At 35.0% G+C, this 17,557-nt stretch overlaps 1 protein-coding gene across 2 annotated transcripts in view; it reads left to right on the top strand.

The window, feature by feature from the left end:
* The window catches only part of LOC111143189 (prostaglandin E receptor 3), a 186,404-nt gene that overhangs the window by 27,992 nt on the left and 140,855 nt on the right, over positions 1–17,557 (top strand). For both annotated transcript variants that reach the window (XM_022496718.1, XM_022496720.1), the window contains exon 2: positions 3,788–3,967. In XM_022496718.1, the coding sequence (XP_022352426.1) occupies positions 3,788–3,967 (180 nt within the window). The remainder of the gene's footprint in view (positions 1–3,787; positions 3,968–17,557) is intronic.

The following is a 17,557-nucleotide window of genomic DNA, read 5'->3' as shown; positions in this document are numbered from 1 at the left end:
CCCAGACAGCCCTAAATGAGTGTTTTAAATTATTCTAGACCAAGCCCAGAGCACTTCATGGAGGATGGTAGGCAGCTAAATATATTTAATTGTTGGATGAGGTGAGAGGTTAAAAGAACAAAATACAACCTTTCCAATAGCTTATAAAACGGAGAAAAAGGAATTAGTAGACACATGCTTTTCTTAAAGGAAAACTTTTGAAAATATGATTTTGTACCTTTTAATCAAACACACTGAAATTTAATTGATGCTACTAGAACAATAGGAGTTCATTTTTACATGTTGCAAATTTAGAAATTGAGATTATTTAAATAGGAGTTAGGATTAAGTTTACTTTTACTTTATGTTTTAAAAAAAGTTTCCTAAGAAAGTGAGTTATCTATGAGAGAAGTTAAATCGTTTTCAGGCAAATTCCTCCCCATCCCCTCTCCACATCTTTTGAGAGTTGAATCTGTAGGTGTGTTAGTTTTCTACAGCAGTTCTCTAACAAATTAGTATCAATTTAGTGGCTTAAAACAAGATCAATTTCTCTTGCAATTCTGTTAGAAGCCTGACATGAATCTCACTAGGTTAATCTCAAGTTGTTCATGGGGCTTCATTCCTTTCTCTGAGGCTCTGAAGGAGAATCGGAGACTTCCTTCCTTACCTTTTTCAGTTTCTAGAAGCCATCTCCATTCCTTAACTCAATTCATGGCTCCCTTCCTCTATGTTAAAAACCTGCAACGTTGTATCTCTGACTCCCTCTTTCTTATCAGAGCTGGATAAAGTTCTCAGGTTTTAAGGACTTATATGATTACATGGAGCCCTCTCAGGTAATCCAGGAGAATCTCCCCATCACAAGACCCTTATCGGGAACCATATCTACAAAATCCTTTTTGTCACATGTGATAACATATTCACAGGTTCTAGGAACTGAGATGTTGATCTCTTTGACGGCCATCTGTGTACACACTGAGGAGGTAGCACTCAGTTCACAGGACTGTGAGTCAGCATCAGAAGATACTGATGTAGATTGATTTTTTAAAAATTGGTGTATAATAATTTATACTTGTTAATGAAGGCAATTACCACCTTTAAATAAAACTTTCATTAATTATTTGAAATGTTTTTATGTACAGTTTTAAAAATAATTTAATGATTATTTAATGGTAAGTTTTTAATAGTAATAATTCCATTGCCTTCCACAAGTCTGCGTATTTCACATAATTTAATTATAATAACAATATAGCTTTACATATATGAACTATCTTATATTCTGTTTTCACCCAATTCTTATATATACAACGATACAAATAGGCCATATTTTATTACGCTTTGATCTTGATGTTAGAGATTTATGTGTTTACAGTTTCTTATTAATGTAGATAATGAAGTCAACTGAACATTGACTTATTTATACTCAGGTTTTGCTTTTATTGAGTAAATCCCTTGGAAAAAATTGCTTTGAAAGAAATTCACAGAGTAAAAATATATGACTATCTGCAGGTTGTCCACACAGTCTCCTCTTTTTATTTGTTTGTAGAACCATAATTTTGTTCAGTTATTAGTTGGTAGGGTGATTTAAGCCCCGGGGGATGAATTTGTCCTATAAGTAAAACCTGGAATTTTCTATGTCCTTTGCCAGTGATTGGTTTCAGAATTTGTGGGTCAAATTTGTCCAAAAAGATCAAGTTGAAATTTTTTTTAGCTAGTGAGGGTTTGGTCAGAGCTGGAATTTAGTTAGGATGCTGAATTTAGTTAGGATGTCTGTTATAACTCTAGTTCAGATGAGTGGAGGAGCTGAACTAGAATGAGGTTGGAACGGGTGAGACAAAAGGAACATTCAAAGATAACTGACATGTTGGGCCAGGATGGCTATATAAGAAGCAAGTGCCATTGTTGGGATGGTGGGTTTGTGGTCCAGGATGTTTTGGATGTTCAGGGATATTGACTTTATTTTTTTTTAAGGTTTTATTTATTTATTTGACACAGAGAGAGACATCACAAGTAGGCAGAGAGGCAGGCAGAGGTGGGGGGAAGCAGGCTCCCTGTGGAGCAGAGAGCCTGATGTGGGGCTCAATCTCAGCACCCTGAGATCATGACCTGAGCTGAAGGCAGAGGCTTAACCCACTGAGCCACCCGGGCGCCCCAGGGATGTTGACTTTAATTTGATGTCCTAAGGACAAGCATCCAAATATGTGTGGGCTTCAAGAGATACCTTGGGTTCAGTGGAATGTACTGTGAGGAACAAATGCAAGCCCCATATACAATTTTAAATTTTCCAGTAGTGGCATTTTTTAAAAAGTAAAAAAAAATAAATAAATAATAAGGAAGCGATGTTGATTTTAATAGTGTATTGTATTTGATACAATATATCAAAAATCTTATCATTTCATTAGATAGTCATTATGTATTCCAACATCTCACTTTGTTCTGGCCACATTTCAAGGGCTTCATTGTCATGCACAATTAGAAAAATGAATTTAGGAGCCAGTTTTAAAAAAGTCAGTACCTTTCTTTGCTTGCAAATATGAACTTGTGTTTGGCTTCTTTCTGGGGATTTTTACTGTTGTGACTAACACTGTAATGAACAGCCATATATAGAACTCCTGGTGCAGGAATTAAGGATGGTATATTCCTAGGTGTAGGATGGCTGGCAGGCAACAGGTGAAATCGTGCTCGCTTTATTCTCCAAAGTGGTTACTCCAGTTCACATGCCAGCTAGTAGTGTGGAAAAGAGTCCTTATTGCTCCACCCCCGTACCAACATTTGGAAAAGTCTCCTTTCTTCATTTTTGTCAAACTAGTGGGTGTAAAATGGTTTCTTATTTCTTCACAGTTTGCATTTTTCTAATTATTAATGAGATTGAATACCTTTTGAGATGTGAACCTTCATTTGTCCTCGTCTATAGAAATTACAAATATTTATTCATTCAAATATAAATATACTTATATATGGTATATGCCATATATTCATATATGTCATATTATATATTTATTCACAAATATTTTATTTTTGAGCACTATCTATTACGTATTGGTCTAGGTATAGAGACTCTACTAGTAGGGGGAAAATAGTCTCATATCTTGCCTTCTAGGAGTTTAGTTCTAGTGTTGTGTATATCATGAAGAGGAAGAGAAAAAAACAATAACAATAAAAAAAAGGTGAAGCGGCGTATGTCAAGTGTTGTTAGTAAACCTCAGTTAAGTCCGGTTCAGCCATTTTATGTCAGGACTTAACTTAGCTTCTGCAGTTGTAAAAAGGAGATGGTAATAATACCATCTTCATTGTTCATTCAATGCATATGAAGAACTTGACACAGCCCTGGCAAATTGTAAGACTCAGAAAATGCTAATAAGTATTATTTTCCCCCTTTTCGCTTTTCCTTTTTCCCTGTAATTTCTTTTCAGAACTTCTGAAGTTTAAGATTAAATATGTTTTGGTTTGTTGAAGTGTTGTCTTTCATCAGGGTGTCAACCTATTGGTACTTTCTGCGACAAGACAGATGACCTTAGCTAATTTTGAGATGTGTTTTTGGAATTTCAAGCTTCTTAAGTCCCAAAAACCAAGAGCCTGAGAATGGGTACTTTTTAAAAAGCTACATCATGTCAAATGCCAAAAATGTGGGAAAATCTGTAGGAATGCCTTGTATTCATTCAGGGCTGTGTCCTATGAATATAGATTTTGCCTGAATTAATCATTTTAATCTAACAACCAATTTACTATAAACCATGTGCAAAGTGCTGTATAGAAGAGATGCATGTGACCTTGTTAATCTTTGGAACAATTATGTGTCCCTCTTTCTTAGATAATGATGTTGAAAATGATCTTCAATCAGACATCGGTTGAGCACTGCAAGACTCACACTGAAAAGCTGAAAGAATGCAACTTCTTCTTAATAGCTGTGCGCCTGGCCTCACTGAACCAGATCTTGGATCCCTGGGTTTATCTGCTGCTAAGAAAGATCCTTCTTCGAAAGTTTTGTCAGGTAGCAAATGCTGTCTCCAGCTGCTCTAATGATGGACAGAAAGGGCAGCCTATCTCGTTATCTAATGAAATAATACAGACAGGAGCATGAAAGAGAACACCTAATCAACTTGCATGTTCACAGCTTTTGGCAACAAGTAACCATAAACCTTACTGTGAATTTAGGCATCTCTGGCATGCCACTGTTTATGCATTGAAGGAGAATTTTGATATAAGGCTAAATGGTCTCAGAAGCATAGATAATCCCCTATGTGCCAAAAGTGTTGAAACACAAAGGAAAATATATTATTAACGGTCTAGTGTTTTTGGGTCTCTGCCATTTGTAGCTGAATATGTGATTATTTAGGAGATGAAAACATTTTTTGTTATATAAATGATCTTGGTCTGTGGTAGGGGTGAAGTGGGGAAAGTTAATATTCCAGTGTACTGAGTACATGGGGGACGGAATCCATAGATCATCAGAGATAGGCAGCAATTTGCCTTTGTCCAAAGACCTTGGTCTTCTGTATTCTCTTTCTTTCTATCTCTCCATGTCACTCTTTTCCCCTTACATTTTTTAAAAAATTGCATTAGGATAAAAAACATAAATGTATCCATAATATTTAGTGGTGTTGATGTAAATATTGCTCAATGCATAAATTATCTGCTGAACTTATGAAGTTCAAGTTTTGGATGTGTTGGTAATTATGTTTACTCCTATATAAGAGCCAATTGCATTTATTTGAAATATGACAGGATTTATGACTATCCAGATTACTCTATGTTCTTCTTTTTGAATGTATTTTTCATTCTTAAAAGCCTGGGTAAGATTTATGAATCTGATCTTGAGAGTCAGGAAAGTGATTTTTCAAAATGCTATTTAAGAACTAATTTGAGAACTAAATACAGGTACTGTGGTTAATTCTCTTCCCTGATTGTTCCACCAAAAGTATCCTCTAGTCTCCTGGATATTTAAATACTAACTCTAATTTCTATAGAGTTAATACTAACTCCATTAAATATTTTGAAGGTTCCATAACGAGTTTCTATAGTTTGGCCTATTTATAGAATTAGAAAATTAAGAGTATTGACCCCTCACAGCACTTTCTATATTCTCTCTTCAAAGTAGCTCTGTATCTAAATATTTATTATTAATATGTTTTCTTACACTCTATATGTGTACAAACCTTGATAACTAAGCTAGGTATCTTTTTGACACAAGTAGATTATTACACTAAGTTTTGAGAGTTGCACTTAAAAAACAAACAGAAAAACTTCCCCAACAAACATAACAATCTTTTAAATGAGACCTACACAAAATGCTCTTTGTATCCTTTGGAGCATTCATTTTGCAAACTCATTAACAGTTTCTCATGAAGATAGTAATCTACAGCTTGCCTTATTGCATTCCTAATTTTAAAAGTTTAAGATTTATTTTATATTTCTTTATAGTAACTACTTTTCCCCCTGTGTTTAGTAGGCATTTGAGGAATAGTTGATTTTAATAGGTACAACATATCTATTAGATTAATATATAAACCATCCAGGTCAGTTGGGAATAATCAATTTATTATTATTATTATTATTATGAATACCATGTCAAACTGAGTGGATAAACAAGGTCTGCTGAGAGTGTTTATGTAATTCATGATGGTTCCACTAATCTATGTTGTAGAAAAAAATGATGATATAGAACCTAATACTAAAGCCCTGTTATAAAATCTCTCTATGCTATAGAATCGGATTATCCCACCAGACACCTCATGAAGAATTAGACAAAGCTACCTCCTTTGTCCCAGAAAAGAAGTGCACTTAAATGACCTTACAGAAAAGAGGCCTTACCTCTTGAATCGTCCTCTGGTCCTAGGTCATAATCTGATAGACACACACACACGGTATGGATTTAAGTGATGTGAGTGGGATTGGGTTATCCCTTCCAGCACCTAGTACAACACTTGAAATGGAGGAAGAGTCCAGCATTTATTCAATGAATGAATGAATGAATGGCTGCCATTCATATGGCAGGCACCTTGCCAAGAGTGTCTTGGCAAGGTGCCTGCCATATGACTGAAGGGCCACATGCCATTATAGTCCATCAGACTGATAAGGTAAATGCTCTCTGCCTCTTTAATTACAGAAAAATGAATTTACCTTCAAATGTGTAGTAACATATTACTGTATAACAAAGTGCTTTATCTGTATTAATAATTTAAGAGACTGATACTTCCAAATGGAAATGGAGATTACTGTCAAAGAAATACCACTTTTCCTCAAAGCACAGAAATACATAAAGACAAAACAACCTGAAACTTATCCTTAAGTTCACAATAAATTTCTGCCCAGTGATACGTGGCAGGAGTGGACACATGGCAGTTTTTCAACAAGGTTGAAAAGAAAGTGGAGAAGGAAAAATTATGTAAATGGCATGGGTTTTGTTATCAGGCCCACCATTGGTTTGTCCAGGGAAAAGCTGGTAAGAAATATAAGCCCCAAATGATTTCAACCTTTGGATGATAGTTGAAGTTAGATTTCAGAAATGTTGTGCAGAGACCCTAGATGTGGTCAGAAAGTGAACAGACTTCTGAAGGCACTTCATTAAAAATCTGTTTCCAAGTTTAAGTTTATTGGCCTTTAAATTCTTCCTCATATACTTTGTTTATCTATGTATCTGTCTAAGCAGGAAAAGAAGATGTGGGCATAAATTATTATGATTCTTAACTTGACAGTATTGATTAAAAGAAAAATTAAAGGCCTAAGAAACCACCTGGGAAGAAGTGAGGATAATGTAGAAATTAAGGTACAATCAGCTCCTGTAGATTGTACATAGCGGGGCTGATTTTCCAAATGATGAATTTATGCAGCTAAGCTGTCATAGAAGAGAAGGATGATGTGCTATATCCAATAAGATTATTTTACATTTCAAATAAAATCGGTGCAGTGGATATCTCAAAACTACTTTAAATGTTTTATCTTAAGATTTATCAAAATTTGCCTAAGGCTGTATGCCAGGATATTTTTAGTAGATCTGTTTAATCTTGACAGATTTAAATGACTATGAATCAAAAAGTGCACAGAAAGTGTACATTTCTTTATTGTATAAAAAATCTCTCGACTGCATTGTAGAATAAAATTGTGGAAGCTCATGTAAAAGTTAACTGTAAGGGACCCTGGGACCATACTGGCATAGAGTGATGGACCAACTAGAAACTCTCAAGACAAAACTATTTTTCAAAGTTGGTCAATCTGTGACAAAATTCTAATAATAAATTTTCCAGTGAATTAGATCTTTTATTCATTGATACTTTTTATCTGTTGGCTTTGAGTCCTACTTTGTGATTAGTTTCAATCTTTCCTTGTCAGCAATCACTTAATGGTTCTTTTGTACTGGGATTAAATCAGAGACAGAAAGTAGAAAAATTTTTATTGTTGACAGTTTAAGCACATATATTCCTATTTATTTTTTAATATTTAACCCCAAAAGCTGTTCTCAAAATAAATAGGATACCAGAAGATGAGTGACATAGAAAGACTGCAGAGTATTTATTCCTAAGAACATATTAAAAGCTTAATGTGGAAAATTAAAATTTCTATGATTTACCCATGTGAAAGCTTAGATCATCACCCATGCCAAATCTTCAGAGATGTTTATTGATGGTTTTATGCTCGCATACATCCCAAAATCACAAACTGAGGTTTTAGTAAATGTGCAGAATTGTGCAATGAATAAGATTATATCATTTTAAAAAGGAAGACTATTTAATACTGTAGCTACATTCAGAGGACTGTTAACTGAATTGCAATAAAATTCTGAAAAGAGATGGCATACATGTTTCCTAACATAGATTTTGATAGAGCCAATTTACAAAATTTGAAAATCAACCTAAAACTCACATGCACATTTGTTAAAGAGCTGTAGCAGTTCAGTATTCTAAGACAACTAACTAGTGATTACATATGAAGCATGAAACAGAGAATTAGGGAAAATGTTAACATTATAATTCCATTAGATTGGAATCCTTTATATAGATACTGATTTCATAAGAAATTTCATATTAAGCTGAGTTACCCAAAAGATTTCAATTTTATTAGGAATTCATATCTCTAGTTATCCAGTAAAATCTTTTACCTGTCTTCTTTGAATACCTTTTTTGGATTGAGCCACCTTGCATAAAACAGAAGAAAGTAAAAAGAATAGTGCAGAGTGAACTTGTTCTCAAAGTGACAAAGGAAAAACTGAGACTATGCCCTTCTCAGAAAGACTTTCCCAAGTCTAGAGTTAAGGAATTATTATTTTTTTTATAAGAAAATCAACAATTCATGCTAAAGTCAGATGGAAAGATATCCTCAAAACATGCTCCTTAACATTTTCTTTCTCACTTGTCCCTGTTCTCTACTCTTTTAAGGAACAATAGAGGACAGAATTTTTATTTTATATATTCTCTATTTTATAATTCCTAAAATAAGGACTCTATTTTAAAGGTTTATAATTTATGCAAGTTGAATTTTAAACCATGACATAATGATACCATAAACTGAGTACATTTTGATTATGGAAAAACAGAATCAGATATATACCATCCATATTCATTTATGTATCACTTACTTTCTTTATTGAGAATCAAAATTCTTTCATTTTCAGAATTTTAAGTCAATCAATTTAATATTATCAACAACCTAAATATTTACTGGATTACATATTTCTTCATTAGGAATGAGACTGTGACCCCAAACCCATTGCCTCCAACCTGTTTATTCATTTTCTCAACAAAGAGAAAGTAATAGAAATATTTACTGTTGGTGAAATTGGGATTGTTTTTAAGAGGATAGAGAACAGCTTCATATTTCTAGCATGCTTATGCCTTAATATATGAAACAGATCTAATTCTGTTTTTTAGTAAGTCTGCTTTGACGGAACAATTTTATTATGGGAGTAAAGATAGGAAGGAAAGAGATGATCATGAGGAACAAAATCAGATTTTTCAAAGTTTTTGAGCATTTGGAGATGATTCCACCCCTGAAGTTATTTTAAAAAGTGCGGCTCTTACATTCTTTTGTCAATTGCTTTAGAAACAGAATATTTTGGCTTCTTAATTAAAGTGGATCAGATATCTAGACAAAAAGTAGCCAATCACCAAACTTCAACAGTTATTTGAAAATGTTCTTTTTAATTTTCTGTTTGTGTAGAGTCAAAGCGATAATGTTAAACACAAAAAAATGCATATGACTTACTGATACACTCCAGTGTTCTTTCAACTTTTGAAAATGTACTTATGTCAAGTACGCAAAGGGAAGGGGTGTAGAGAACATAAAGACAGACATGGAGGGAACCTTGTACATTTTGAATTTGTTAAATTTCTTCATCCTTTTAGGCCCTTACACAGAATCAAAGAGAGGAAGGCACCACATTTATCTTTATCATGTGAGGGTCAGTAGGAAAAAGCAAGGAGTGGCCAGTATTCTTTTCTGTAAGATCAGGTGTTAAGTTCACTCCAGTCATCACTGACTACTAAATTCTCTTCCTTCCGTGTATGTATGGAATTTGTATGAAATATTTTACTTTCTCCCTCTTCTCTTACCTAATGTGTATGGACAAATAGCATAAAGTTGAACATTTCTTTACACAAAAAAAGTTTAAAATAGGCACTGATTATCTTCATCTGTTTACAATAAATGAGTGTAAGTACTATTTACATGGCATATTTAGCAAGAACTAAAATCATTGACACTTTAATCAATAATGTAAAACTCAGCATAGAAAACGTATGTTTCTCCATCTTTCCTATTCAGCCTCCTATCCCTACACACTTGACTAAGTGGGAAGATACACTTTTGTCATCTCCATGTAAAGTTTTTTTGGAGTTATCCCCAGCATAGGTAAACACCTCTTCCAGTATATTTAAATGCTAGCCTTCAGGATTGTGGAGACAAAGAATAAAAGAGACTTTGAAAACTACATCAAAATTTTGACGGCATTCAAGTCATAGCTAGTCTGTGTACTTAATAAATGTGTGTTTTTCATGCTGTGTTTGTCAATGGAAAATAAAGTTGAATGTTCTGAAACGTTCCTGTCTTTTTTTCCTGATGCCAACTCATGTCAGGAATATTTTTAAAAATTGTGTTAAATATTTTTCTGAAATCCTATTTGACACGCTTTGTCAAATAACAGCACAAAGTGCAGCAGCATTATGCTAACTCAATGATAATACCATTTTGTTTTACATTCCATAACTGTGTACAGTACAAATTATCACTGATTTTCTGTAGATCTGAGGTGCCCTTTTCCCATTTTCAACGTGATATCTATTCATGTTATAATCCCAGAATTTTTGTTATTAATACAAAAGCACATTTATAAATTATTCTCAGTTTAGTTCATCCTCTCCTTTGTGGATTCTAGTATAATCTATAGGCAGCCAACCAAGGAATTGTCCTTGCTTGTAGTCAGACCCTTTGATAGATTTGTACTGGGGTATTGGTGTGAGCTGATTACTGTCAGAGACACCCTTTGGACTTACCCAATACTCTCTTCTATGTGCTCATTCAGGTCAATCTACCTCTTCCTTATTTAGTGAAGGGAGATATTCTATAGAATATAGGCTGCTAAGCCAAGCTCAACAAAAGTAGCACACCAGGCTTCTTCCTCCTAAGAAAAGGTAATTAGGGAGAGCTCTGACTGTTCCTTCTTCCCTGGGGATCTAGGCTCCCAACCAGATTTTATGATCTCTATAGTCTTTGCCCTCTAGCATCAGATAAACGTCATGATGATAACTTCTGGTAGACCAGAAATACCACCACGATGTTGTTGAACTTACATACCATAAAATGAGACACTGCCCAGTTTCAGGTCCTTGAAGGACATGGGTTCAGACATCCTTAGATATTCTTGGGGTGTTGTTGTGCTCACCGATACCACTTTGCTCACCCACACCAGTTTTGAGCAAATCCAATTTGGAGGTTGGGTACTCAGAATCCAACCCAGTCCTCCAGGCTTGTTCTTTCCTTCAACATGTATTTGTTGTTGTACCTATGATGTGCCAAGCATTCCGGTAGGTGTTAAGACACAAAGATTTTTTTCCTAAAAACTCAGCAGTCAACGAATGTATAATATTGTAGGGAATAGGAAAGAATTTGATCAGAGCTTCTATTAGAGAAAGCATATAGGAGAGGTGAAACTAAAATAGGAAATCATTTCCTGTAGAAGATGACAGTTAACCTGCATTTTGGAGAAAGGAATGGGTGTTAGTTGGGAAGGGGAGGGCATTTTAGGATACTTTTTCACTTTACTGTCCCAAATTATAATTTCCAGGGGATTCAAGGTACCTAACTTCTAGTGGCGCTGTGAGAAGTATAGGTCTAAATAAGCATATATCTATAACCTCTCAGAATGGCCAAAGTGGTATGGCCTTGGGGCAGGATTTCTCCACCTCAGCCCTCTGGGCATACTGGGTCAAATAATTCTTTGTTATGAGGCTGTCCTGTGCATTGTAGGCTGTTTAATATTATCTCCAGCCTCTATCCACTAGATGAGAGCAATACTTTGCTAGCATGATGATCAGAAAAATGTCCCTAGCCATTGCAAAATATATTATGGGGGACCTAACTGCTCCCAGGTGAGAACACCTGCCTTAAGGCAAAGGCAAGGGCAAGGGCCATGGCCATTGCAAGAGTGCTAAGTGTCTGAGGGTTTGCAGGCCAAGGCCATCTGTGAGATCTTGGATTTGAAAGACACCATTCTGGCATTTCCTGAAGCAGTAGGCGCTAGAATGTCAGTTTGTGTATGACTGCACAAAAATGTGGCGTTACCACTACAACAATGCCCGGATCATCACAGGCCCTGATCCACTTCCGTAATCACATAAACCTATTCACAAAAGAGGAGGTACAGTTTCTTAGAAAGTATCACCTTTCTATTGATGTCTCCAATCCCTATTTTGTTCTTGATAAGAGGCCATGGGGTTATATGTCTCTCAAGGGGATATCTAAAGGTAATGAGTCCATTTCTCCCAGGATCTTTAAAAATCTGTTATAATTCCTCTTAAGTTCACGTTTCCAGACAGGTGCCTTAGGAGGAGAGAACTAATTTACCAAACTCTGCCTTTTATGGGATTTTGGCCTATTTGGTCCGTGTTACAGAACTGCAGCAGCTTTATTTAATCTGAAAGATGATTTTTATCAAAAAGCAGTCCAACTCTGGGCAAATGTCTCTTTATTGGCCTGTGTTTCTCTGAGCTCATGCCAGTGGTTCAGTACCTCAAGTACGGAGCTATTACCACACATTTTGAAGCCAAAGTTCAACTCAGATCTCTATAACGAACCCTTAAGCTTCTGGTTTGTATGGAAAGTGAAGCTGAAAAATTAAATCCCAAATCTGACCCCCCAAAATTAGAAGAAGAATACTTATTAATCCACTGTAGATTTCTGAGGCCAAGTAAGAAGATCTATGGATAATCAGTGTTTATGCCTAACATTGTTAAGCAGTTTTTAAAGGAAGGCTTTGAATATAAAAACAAGGTTGCTTGAATTTAACTTTGACAAGAACATGGTAAGAACATAATTCTGAAACAAGTTGCACAAATTGTGGTCTTTTCAAATTAGATTTAACTAGAACATAACTGATAGAACACTGACTTTTGATCACTTTGGGATCAGAGCACCCCACCCCCCCGGTAATCAGATGAAAGATATGGATCCCCTCCTCACAAAAAGCACAGACAATTTTTACAGAGTGTCAGAGACTGTACAGCCCTCCTGAATTCTGTCTGTGGATGCCTTAGAAATATTTGGACACAGGTTAGGAATTCTCCCTGTGAGAGAGTCTTTATGATTCAAGGAACCTCACAGCTTTCCATGTTTGGTTAGAAAGCCAAAATCTAAAACTGGAGTAAAGTCAACATAATTGCTTCCCTGTGAATGCCAAAATTCCCTGATATCTCATTATATGCCCACAACATAATCAGGGATAGAATTATTAAAAGAAGAACTGCAATCATTTAAAAAAAAAAATGCCATCACATGGGGAAAAGAAAATAAGACAATCCAACCAGAAGAGGGGAAGCAGAGGCTACTCATTAAAAACAGGTCGAAAGTAAAAGTACTATTTTTTTAAAATTACAAGTAATTCAGTGATGCATTTGCCTTACAAAAAAGAGCTTGTTTCAGTTTTCACTTATGCTAACCAAGCAGAGATTTAAAAAGAAGCTATTTAAAAGTCAATAAAAAAAAAATCACACCACTTGAAAAATGCAATGCCCTACACACACACAAAAAACAAATGGTTAGAATGTAACTTTCTGTTAAGTAACTTTGTTATGTTACATGTATACAGATACATACAAATTCACACTTCTGCGTGTTCAATGTCTGCATTGCAATTTAGAAGGAAGACGGCAAGGATGACTTTACTGATTGATCCTTTCAGTGAGAATGCAAGGCATACACTTACAGATCTTCTTACAAATGTAAAATTAATGATGCTTTAGGCCAACACTTAAAGCTATTAGTAAAATGCTGTATTGATGTTTACAGTTTGTGTTTCTCTACAGGGAAAAGTCTGGAGCAATTAATGACATTTATCTTTGCATTTTTCTAGCCTTATTGAGGAAGATGGAAATGAGATCTTAAAACACTGAAGTATTTGTCTATTGGAAACAACTCTTTGATACCAAACCATCCTACATTCTGGATGTGTGTACATGAATTGGACAGCTATATGAGGTGTGCATAAAATTGCAAGTCAATTTTCATGAATCAGTGGTTTGGAGTCTTCTCCTTTAGCAGATCCATGAAAAGCCATTTTTAGAGAAAAAGTTATTTGTATTTATTTTCAACTTTTTTTTTTTTCTGAGCGTTTTCAAGAATTATGGTGAAAAAATTAATTTTTAGTTCTTTTGGAGTAACTTTTGGAGAAATGATATTGATATTTCATATGGAGATATGACATTTAAAATGATTTTTTAAACTATGATATGTTAGTCACTGTACAGTACATCATTAGTTTTTGATGCAGTGTTCCATGATTCATTGTTTGCATGTAACTCCCAGTGCTCATGCAATATGTGCCCTCCTTAATACCTATCACCCGGCTAACCCATCCTCCCACCCCACTTCCTTCTAAAACCCTTGGATTGTCTCCTGAAGTCCATAGTCTCTCATGGTTCATCCCTCCCTCTGATTTTCCCTGCTTCGTTTTTCCCTTCCTTCCCCTAATGCCCTCCATGCTATTCTTTATGTTCCACAAATAAGTGAAACCATATGATAATTGACTTTTTCTGCTTGACTTATTTCACTCAGCATCATCTCCAGTTCTGTCCGTGTTGATGGAAATGTTGGGTTTTCATTCTTTCTGATGGCTGAGTAATGTTCTATTGTGTATATGGACCAAATCATCTTTATCCATTTGTCTGTTGAAGGGGATCTTGGCTCCTTCCACAGTTTGACTATCATGAACATTCCTGCTATGAACATTGGGGTGCATGTGGCCCTTCTTTTCACTATATCTGTATCTTTCAGGTAAATACCCAGTAGTGCAATTGCTGGGTCATAGGGTAGCTCTATTTTTAACTTTTTGAGGAACTTCCACACTGTTGGAGTGGCTGCACCAACTTGCATTCCCACCAACAGTCTAAGAGAGTTCCCCTGTCTCCACAACATTTCCAACATTTGTTATTTCTTGCCTTGTCAATTTTTGTCATTTTAACTGGTATCAGGTGGTATCTCAGTGTGGTTTTGATTTGAATTTCTCCAAAGGCTAATGATGTTGAACAACTATTCCTACACTCTGAAAAGTTTTAATCAGGATGGATGCTGTATATTATCAAATGCTTTTTTTTTTGCACCAATTGAGAGGACCATGTGCTTCTTCTTTCTCCTCATTAATATGTTCTAGCACATTGATTGATTTGTGAATGTTAAACCACCCTTGCATCCCAGGGATAAATCCCACCTGGTCCTGATGCATAATCCTTCAATGTACTGTTGGATTCTATTAGCTAGGATCTCGTTGAGAATTTTGGCATCCATATTCTTCAGGGATATTGGTCTGAAATTCTCCTTTTTGATGGGGTTTTTGCCTGGTTTTGGGGTCAAGGTAATGCTGGCCTCATAGAATGAGTCTGGAAGTTTTCCTTCTGTTTCTATTTTTTGAAGCAGCTTCAGGAGAACAGGTGTTATTTCTTCTTTGAATGTTTGGTAGAATTCCGCAGGAGATCCATCAGGTCCTGGACTCTTGTTTTTTGGGAGGTTTTTGATCACTACTTAATCTAGTTACTGGTTATTGGTTTATTCAGGTTGTCAGTTTCTTCCTGTTTCAGTCTTGGTAGTTTATAGGTTTCCAGGAAGGCATCCATTTCTTCCAAGTTGCTTAATTTATTGGCATATAGTTGTTGATAATAGTTTCTGATAATTATTTCTATTTCCTTGGTGTTAGTTGTGATCTCTCCCTTTCATTCATAATTTTATTAATTTGGGTCCTTTCTCTTTTCTTTTGGATAAGTCTGGCCAGTGGTTTATCGACCTTATTAATTCTTTCAAAAAAACAGTTTCTAGGTTGGTTGATCTGTTCTACTGTGTTTCTGGTTTCTAGTTCATTGATCCCTGCTTTAATCTTGATTATTTCTCTTCTCATACATGGCTTAGGCATGTATGAGGCTTGTTTTTTGTTTTTTTCCCAGTTGTTTAAGATATAAAGTTAGTTGGTGAATTCAGGATTTTTCTTTTTTTTTCTTTTTTTTTTTGAGTGAGGCTGATGATTGATTTATTACCAAGCTCTGATGAGGAACCACTGCCTTAAATGTTGCACAGCCCTAATTAGATATTATTGGCCCTTATCCTTATCTCAGATTTTCTCCTTACCATGACAATTTTGAATTATTTCTGTTACTATCCCTTCAGCATAATTTTCATTGATAGCTTAAATAATTTATTTGTTAATTTGATTAATTAATATTGACCGCTACTAAGATACTATATGTTTAATTTAAAATATTTTAAAGTATTTTTAAAATGAAATCATTTCATTAAAATGCTCTGTAAAATTTTTTGGGTCATAATGAAAGAGAAACATTTCCAACATTGGGAAAGGAGTCAGAACACTTATGTCCAATTATCTGATTTGCTATTCACTGGTTATCTGTCCTTGACAATTCAGTAAACCACTCAGGAAACCAATAATTTTCTCATCAGCACAAAATTGTTAGGATTAAATAAGACAATGAAGATAAGGACATTTTTGAAAGCACTATACAAGTAGTTGATGGTTAATTTATTTTATTATGTTCATTGATGGAACAACATTAAAAATTAATTATAATATCTCATCTTCAGCAACTATTGCACAGTCTTGCTAATTTAGTATGGGGCATTCAGCAGAACACCCAAGTGATATTAGAAAACTGGTTCTGGTCCCACATAGGGTGTGTGTGTTTAAGAAAGATTGAGTAGCTTCTTTTAAATTTAGTTGCCTCATCTGTACGATCAGGGTTGGTCTATCTGTGTGGTATCTTCTAACTGAAAAACGTGATTCTTCTGTCTCTCTGGAATATCATGCAGCTAATCTTGTCAACTAAACACAGAGAAATTCTTTTCTTTTGAACCTTGAAAAACAACCATAGAAAACCTCTGGGAGACATAGTCCCATAAAATGTTTCTGTTTCTTTTTTCTCTAAAAAGAATTTTTAAGGTTCTTGTTTTCCCTCTCCTCTGAGATCGTCCTCTTTTCTCAACCAAATCGCAAGATCCTTGAATACAGAGGCCATGTCTTCTTCTTGTTAAGGTATTTTGCCTGCTTTCCCCTTGCTCCTCATCCAAACTACCAGATCCTAGTTCTTGTTGTTAAATGTGATGGATCTTATTTACTTCTTTATTTTTGGCTCAGTAAATACCGCAAAGATTAGGACATGTAGATTTTCATACACTTGAGTTTATCACTGTGTGTATGTGTGTATGTCTGTGTATGTGATGTCTGTTACATCTCAAAAAATTTTTTAAAAATTTTATTAAGTTTTTTATTTTAATTCCACTGTAATTAATGTAAAGTGTTAGTTTCTGGTGTATAATGTAGTGATTCAGCACTTCTATGCATTACTCAGTGCTCACCTAAGTATACTCTTTAATCCCATCACCTGTTTCACCCATCCTCCCACAAGCTCCCCTCTGGTAACCATCAATTTATTCTCTTTAGTTAAGAGTCTGTTTCTTGATTTGTCTCTCTTCTTTTTTTCCTTTGTTTTTGTTTTTGTTCTTTTGTTTTTGTTTTTTTGTTTCCACATACGGTGTTTGTTTTTCTCTGACTTATTTTACTTAGCATTATACTATCTAGCTCCACCCATATTGTTGCAAAGGGCAAGATTTCATTTTTTTTTTTTTTTATGGCTGAGTAATACCCCATTGTATATCTAGACCGTATCTTCTTTATCCATTCCTCTTGTCAATGGACACTTGGATTGCTTCCATAATTAGGTTATTATAAGTAATGTTGCAATAAACATAGCAGTGCATATATCCTTCTGAATTTGTGTTTGTATTCTTCAGGTAAATATCTAGTAGTGGAATTACTGGATCATATGATAATTCTATTTTTAATTTTTTGAGGAACCTCCATCCTGTTTTCCATGGT

This window comes from Enhydra lutris, unplaced genomic scaffold (genome assembly GCF_002288905.1).
Source record: "Enhydra lutris kenyoni isolate GAN:26980312 unplaced genomic scaffold, ASM228890v2 scaffoldscaffold9, whole genome shotgun sequence".
NCBI lineage: Eukaryota > Metazoa > Chordata > Mammalia > Carnivora > Mustelidae > Enhydra > Enhydra lutris.
This window is presented reverse-complemented; position numbering and strand designations above follow the sequence as displayed.